A 7,669-nucleotide genomic window follows, 5' to 3' on the forward strand; every position below is an offset into this window, starting at 1 on the left:
TTGTGTTTAGTGGCCAGTGAAGACAACTTTACACATCCCCAAAAGGACCAAGCAGATAATATCATGACTCAAATAAATTTATAATTTCCAACCCCCATTGCAAAAAATACAGAAGGTGAAAAAGGATATTCATTATGATGGGTCAGTTAATGATTGATCATAATAACATGTATTTAATAAGAATCTAATATTTATTATATTAGCGTAACATTATCTTGTGGTTATAGCTCTTTTTACTTAAGGACAGGACGTGAGATTTCTTTTTTTACAAAGTTGTAAAGTTATGGCTATGCCCATAAATAAATCTTAAGAAAACATCTTCTCAATTATTTGTTTAATATGTTTAATATAACCAATAGGGTTTAGTGAATTTCATAAGATAAAAATGACAAACAGCATCAAACACAAGGATGAGCAGATCAAATAAATGGTGCAAACAAGGAATATAAAAAGCATCTGTATGATATGATTTTCAGATTTTTAGCATGGAAAAAACTCCCTCACACAAAGGGAAACTAACATATTACATTATAAGATCATGTCAGCAGGTCAGTGTGATCAACCAACCTACGGGTTTTTTTGACACACATTCACAGTGTAGCATTTAACATGAGAAGTAGCACCACTTTCTTCAGTAGTCAAATCACGTCCTATTCCTTCCTCTTGTAGCCTTCCTTCCAGATAAATGAAAGGGCGCATAGTTCAGATCATTTCCCCCTTCATCTGTGCGGCAATAAGAAAGATCATTCATGAGTGTCTACTTGTCTACTTTTACACAGTTTTGTTTGAATTTATAAACAGATTGGTTGTATTTGGTAAGTAGTCATGTAATAAGAAGGACCTCGTACAGCTAGTCGGTCATTCTGGACAAAATGAATCACCAGACGATTTAAGATTGCTGCTCACCCTGTCAGGGCTCACATCGCACTAATGACCGGCCAGATGTACATCCTCCCTTACATGTTTACTGTTAGTGGTGCTGTTTGATTTCATGTTATTAAAAAAGATCCCAACAAATATTGTGTCATTACTTACCATATCATGCACTGGTTGGCTTGAGTTGTCATATCTTGCTTGCCCAGTGGGGTTTTCTATTCCTAAAAAATGAAAAACAAAAACCCAAATGTAATTGGTTTAAAGGTGGGGTAGGTAAGTTTGAGAAGCCGGCTTGAGATACACTTTTTGTTATATTCCATGGAATGCTCTTAACATCCCGATAGCAATGAATATCTTAAGTGCTTTGACAAAATATCCATAAAAAAAATGTCATCTGTGGAAGCCGTAATACTGTAAAAAGCACGACCAATCATCTGAGCCGGCCCGGCTAAAGCAACTGGATGGCCTACCTGTCTGTCAGCCTTCCATCTGTGCACAAACTTATCTCGTGCCCTCATTGGTCATGTGCGAGTTTGTGTGTGTTGGAGGAGGGACAGATTTTTTCCGGCTGTGTATTTTCAAATTCTAGCGCACTCGAGCTGGTTTCTCCAAAATGACCTACCCCAACTTTAAACTTCATTTTATATAAGGATCGTAACCCCAATTTATCAATTTTTTTTCTAAGTAGCTTAATAAGACAGACATTTTACCTAACAGAAAATTGGACACATCATGCTGCCAGTGTTTGCTGATACATTTATTTTATATAATATCTTAAATAAAATATTTCTGTTAAGACCCAACTTCTGCAGTTATTTATTATTTAAATCTTAAAGCATGAGGTTGAGGTTCATCCTGTACTTTATGATGTTACATCTCTTGCACAATATGTAATAAAATCAGTGTATACCATTTTCAAAATAATTCAACAACACTTACCTTTACATTTTGAAGTTCGGCAACAGAAGAAAACAATGTTTCCAATCATAGAAATTACCAAGCAGACAATCGCTATCACCAGCGCAAAGACTTCAGGACTTGCAGTTTTCTCTGGACAGCAAAGAAAAAACACAAAGCAATCATAATGTTACGAACATTTTTCGAATATCACCTCTAATATTCAAAATTATAAAACCATACCTAACTGCGGATGTGTAACATCTCCAAATAGTATCTCTCCACATGTGGCCACAGCACAGTAGTAAGTCCCGGCATCAGATGAGCTGAAGTTCTTTGAGAAGCGATAAACACAACTCTTCTGAGTGTCCGGTAACTTCTCACATTCCTCTTGTCTCCTTCCATCAGTGTACATGATGTTTGGATGAGATTGATCTGATCCAGCTCCAACCCAGAACACACTGATGTCTCCTTGACATGTTTTATTCTCCGATTTAGAGAGGACCGAACACTGAAGGGTCATCGAGTTTTCTTGAGGAGCCGGATCAGATAATGTCGGGCACTGAACAGAATAGTTTGAAGTCCTCTGAGTGTTTCCTGGAAAATAAAAAAGTGTTAAAAAGCACATTCGACAGCCTAAAATGTGTTTACATCCATCTTAAATGTGGTACATTTTTTATCAAAGAAAAAATACATTGTTAAACATTGATTAGTGCTTAATAAAAAAAAACAAGAAAAACCGGATAATGTTAATTTGTGGTTTTAACTTAATTTTAAGATTCAAGACATGGTGAAATTAGATTTTCTTTTATCAAGAACCCAAATCATCACAAATATTTGGAAATAAATTCTTCAAACCATTTTGTAGATGTTAAAATCAGGGTTCGGATACTTAAAGCTATTTTGAAGCTTTTAATCAGATCTAAAACATTTGAAAATCTTGTAAAAAATTAGATCACATGTTTACCTTTTAATAACAAATAGGTCCCACTCCATACACGATTCCTAATCAAATCCTCGATTAAGCAGTGATACATTCCTTCATCTTCTGGGATTGTCCTCCGAATGGTCAGGGTGCTTAAATTGTTACCAATATGTACCTCCAATCTTGAGTCAGAAAACCCTTGTGCAAATGTAGGTTTTGAGGATTCGGGCAGTTTCACAATTAATGTCAGAGTCTCTCCAGCACTCTGCTTGTACCAGCGGAGCTCTCTGCGCCTTATCTCAGTTTTTGGCAGAGCACACGTTAAGGTCACAGATTCACCAAGTTGAACTGTAGTCACTGGAGCCAGTGTATCTGAAATAATTGACAGAAAACAAACCGTGAAACAGTAAAAAACAATTAGTGTACAAAATGGGTATTCAACATGCAAAAACAAGGTATCTGAAACTTCATATATCTAAATGTAAATATTTAACTTAATACTTGCACCTACATCCTTGATGAAGAAGAAGCAGGGTTACCGATAGCGGTAACATCTTGAAAATGTCTCTTGTTTTCAATGTGTACAAAAGGTCTCATGGCCGCCCATATGCGTGTCACTCTGCATCTGATTGGTTTTCACAGAATAAAGGTTTAAAAAAGTGCACTTCCTGTGTCAGTGGTCCTATTCTGATCTGTTTGAAGCATATCACTTCATTCTTCTCAAGTTATTTATGCAAATCTTCCAATAAAACTCTTCCGGAAAAAAAAAGTGAAACTGTAAAGACAGCTTTGGACGATAAAATCAATGACAGTGAGTATTGTTAGTAATTCTTGAACCCTGAGAGCAGGACGTACTGAAAAGAGTCAAGGGAAGCTTATAAAAGTTAACAGCATTTACATAACACAAAAGATCAATCAATCAATCAATGTTTATTTATATAGCCCAATATCACAAATTTTACATTTGTCTCAGTGGACTTCACAGTTTGTACAGAATATCAGTATGATAATACGACACCCTCTGACCTTACCCTCACATCGTACAAGGAAAAACTTCCCGAGAAAACCCACAGTTTAAAGGGAAAAATGGGAGAAACCTCAGAGAGAGCAACAGAGGATGGACAGACGTGCAATAGATGCCGTGTGTAAATTGAAAAGATAATACATTTGCAACATAGGTAGTCCAAATGCTTGGAAATGCATGTGTGTATAATAGGAAGATGAATCCACGAGGATTATGCAGTGGTGTACAAATGAAATTGAAAGCGGAGGCACTCTCCCCATGTATTGGTCAGCCCAGGTCAGGAGAAGAAGAGGTCGATTATTGGCTTGCTCTTCCTGTTGTCATCAGAGGTCTTCTCCTATTGGCCGGGGTCGACGGGGGCGGGTCCAATGCAATGCCTGCCTTTTTCAGTTGCTAAATTACTCCATTCTGTTGTCTGTGGTTATTTAAACATTCCCTAATAAACGTGATTTCAGCGTCAATAAATGAGTGTTAACCCCAGTGTGTTTAGGGTACAACATCACGTAATGTCACCTTCAATTCACGGTTTGAAAAAGTTGCATTTCGCCACATGCTAATGCTAACCGGAAATGACGAAATTCACTAGCGGAAAACCGGAAGTAGTGTGAATATTCGGTTTTTAGAATAAAACAGATTTAAATTAAATACAGTGTATTTAATTCAAATTACGCCATATCAACATTGATTTTAATTTCTAACAGTATGAATGAGTGATTTAAGAGGCTTAGTTACCAGTCTTCGTTACAAGGACACTGGATTAACAAAAGCCTAGAATAGCTGTCAAATTAGCTAAACTGTGCTTCCAGTGAAGACACCAGACACAATTATCCCCAGTAAAATATTTTATAAGAGTCAGTAAAAACTAATCTCATAATGACTCACTCAAGTAACAACAGTTTACAGATAATTATATTTACTTATAATGTTGTTTAGGCAAAATACATGTAATTGCAATAATGGCTAGTTTAGTCAGCAGTTAACTGTTCAGAGAAAGAAAAAAGTTACCAAAACACCTGTTGTAATAGGGATGGTAATCTTGAGCATACTGGGGCGGAGCAGCCATTTTTCGAGGGAACCATACGTGGCTATAGCAGCTGTTGTTATTTGTCGCTGGTCTTTTCATCCGTCATCTGTCGTTCATCATCATAAATGTAAAAGGTTTGTGAAAAATATATAAATGCCGATGAAGGGCGATATATTGTAAACGTTTAAGTAAGTGGTATCGATCCTTACGAATTAGAAAGGGTTCTAGCTAACATTAGGCTAACTAAATGCTAACAAAACATTGGCTTACCGTGCAAAACTAATGGTTATTGAAAAATGAACACTAAGTATGAACCTTTTTTATGTCCCAATGTTAACTCGAGATAGGCCTACTTACATTTTAAACGGTGTATTCACTATTAACTGTTTTTTTCTGATAATTCAGCAATTCTTTTTAACACTTACAGTAAACAGCCGGCGGATGTCACTCTTACACGTATTCCCATTACCTGTAAAGAAGTACTTTGATGATAATGCTTGAACTAAGGTATTTGGATAGTAGGCTACAAAATATAATATAATAGAATAAAACCGGAGGGATGAAACCCTCTTTAATGGTCACACATGCAGAGCACACAGCACACACAGTGAAATGTGTTCTCTTCTTTTAACCCATCCTAGTACCAGGAGTCTAGTACTAGGAGCAGTGGGCACCTATTGTACAGCTCCCGAGGAGCAATGGGAGTGAGGGGGGAAGGGGGATGTCCGGTGCCTTGCTCAAGGGCACCACGGCAGGGCCCAGGAGGTGGACTGGGACCTCTCCAAGTAACAGTCCACACTCCATATTTAGGTCTGGTCGGAGACTTGAACCGGTGACACTACAGCTCCCAGTCCGACTGACTGAGCCATTGCCGGACCTAGCAAAAAAGGTTGCCTGTCAATAGAGTGATACATGGATGATGTGTCTTTGACGGCTAAATCCTTGAAGTTAGCATTGTAGTAGTTCCCTTGACCAAAACCAAATGGGATTTTGGATTATAGCAGAATAAACATCTTTGTGGTAAACAGCAAAAGTTAGACGCTAACATGAGGCCATACATAGGGTGGCTCAGGATTGTCCACCAATCAGATGATGCTGGTTATAAGCCCAGTGGTAAACATGTCAACATGTCTTTAGTAGAGACACTTAGCTAGCTAGCAACATATTCCTTTGTGGTTGCCAATCATTCGACTGCTCAAATAACCCAATAATTATTAACCCCCCTCTAGTGTTTGTGTCTCCCTCTTACTTCGGTGTTCCTGATTACATTTTATCGGTCTGTTTTAACTCTACTTACATTAACACAAAATTAAACAACCATCACCAAATGTTATTAAACACCCTTTTAAGCTGTACACAATATATCAGACTGCTGGATTACATGAATAAGCGCAATGAATTTAAACAAATATAGACACTGAAAATGTTTTCCAAAATGAACATGGTTGTCGATTTGTGGGTGTGTACTATCTGATGGATGAACATAATCTAGGTCAGGGGTATCAAACTCAATTTTATCTTGGGCTACATTAGTATTATGGTTGCACTCAAAGGGCCGGTTGTAACTTTAAGACTATATAAATATACATATATAAATATACAAGTTATATATTCCATAATGTATTATATTACATTATTGGCTCTGCATTGGATTATTATCAGTTTAAATATGCCAAAATAAATACAAAGACGGATTAGGTTTCTTCAGCGTGGTATTATAAAAAAATCATTTAAAAAGGAAGCAAGAAATCAACACAACTCCCAATTGCGGTTAGATGTTTTTACAGAGCATTGGCCGAGACAGTAAGTAGATGACGCTCATGGAAGAAGTAAACAGATTTGAACATTCATAATGTATACAAAATGGCAGAGGAGAACATCTTGAAACAGTTATGATGGCCCTAAAATCAAATTAAATCATAGCAAAATCATTCCCCCCATGATTTTTTACATTTTCTTTAATGAAAAACACACTTTGGTTAGTATTTTAAGATAAAAGACGACACATACAAACACATGTAATCAAATATTGGTGAAACATCGAACATAAAGAGAATATCTGTTTGATGATATTTTGGCTTTTAGCATGAATTCAAATGTAAATCTTTGTCAGAGGTCAGTATTATCAACCAATTTACATTTTTAATAGACTCACATTCACATTCAGCATTTAACTTGAGAGTACACACATTCTTCAGTCTCCATCTCTCTCTTCTTTCCTCCTCTTGTAGCCTTCCTTCCAGAGATATGCAATGCAGCATAGTTCAGATCATGTCCACCTTCAGTCTGAGCAGCAAATAAAATCTCCATTATTAAAAGACAGCTTTGTTGATGATGATTGTTTGATTACAGAATTATAATGGTCTATTATTTATTTGTAGCAGACTGCTGCTAAGAGTAACAATCTGTTGCGATAGACACAGTCCTGATATCCAAACACAGCAAGCTGACTAGCTTTTTAAAATGATGTTAAACCAATATGAATTGTCAAAGGATTGACCTCTTTAGTAAGAAGCCATGTAATTAACTGGATGATGAGAATCATGTTAATCAAAATAACCAAAAAAGAAAGAATGTCGTAAGATTACTTACAATATCCTGCACAGGTTGGCTTGAGTTGTCATGTCTTGAATGCAAAGCGACGTTTTCATTTCCTAAATATGAAAAGAAAACATTAATATTATGAACTTAAACTGAGTTTTCAATACAGATCCCCGGCACATGGCATAACTTCATATTATCTACATTGCATTATGGGGGTTAAGCATATTTGACATAAATGGAGCAACCAATATGGAGAATCGTGCTGCAGATGTTTGCTGATAAATTCATATAATAATATTCAGAATAACAGATTTCCATGTATAAAAAACAGATTTGTTAAGTGTAATAGTATCCAAGAACATGAGGTTAAGGTTAATCG

General features: G+C 36.4%; 1 protein-coding gene across 2 annotated transcripts; it reads right to left on the minus strand.

Moving 5' to 3' along the window:
• Window positions 1–349: 349 nt before the first annotated feature.
• LOC104940853 (uncharacterized) lies at window positions 350–3,252 on the minus strand. Of its 2 annotated transcripts, XM_010765851.1 has the most exons (6): window positions 3,210–3,252; window positions 2,741–3,070; window positions 2,017–2,370; window positions 1,816–1,926; window positions 1,036–1,097; window positions 350–723 (listed from the first exon to the last, which is right to left on the minus strand). In XM_010765851.1, the coding sequence occupies exons 1-6, from the start codon at window positions 3,250–3,252 to the stop codon at window positions 703–705; spliced, it is 921 nt and encodes a 306-aa protein (XP_010764153.1). In that variant the 3' UTR covers window positions 350–702. The 2 variants fall into 2 exon arrangements, with proteins under 2 accessions (XP_010764153.1, XP_010764151.1); XM_010765849.1 differs by having other exon boundaries at window positions 350–1,097.
• Between the last annotated feature and the right edge of the window lie 4,417 nt (window positions 3,253–7,669).

This window comes from Notothenia coriiceps, unplaced genomic scaffold, assembly GCF_000735185.1.
Source record: "Notothenia coriiceps isolate Sejong01 unplaced genomic scaffold, NC01 NC01_scaffold00002795, whole genome shotgun sequence".
Classification (NCBI taxonomy): Eukaryota; Metazoa; Chordata; class Actinopteri; order Perciformes; family Nototheniidae; genus Notothenia; species Notothenia coriiceps.

What these genes read in the sequence shown, in the direction of transcription:
- LOC104940853 (XM_010765849.1), bottom strand. Translation starts at nt 3,252, where the DNA reads ATGTTACCGCTATCGGTAACCCTGCTTCTTCTTCATCAAGGAT. An exon ending in GACCTATTTGTTATTAAAAG is followed by an intron (nt 2,371 to 2,740) that starts GTAAACATGTGA and finishes TTTATTTTCCAG; the next exon opens with GAAACACTCAGAGGACTTCA. An exon ending in CCGAACTTCAAAATGTAAAG is followed by an intron (nt 1,098 to 1,815) that starts GTAAGTGTTGTT and finishes TTCATTTTTTAG; the next exon opens with GAATAGAAAACCCCACTGGG.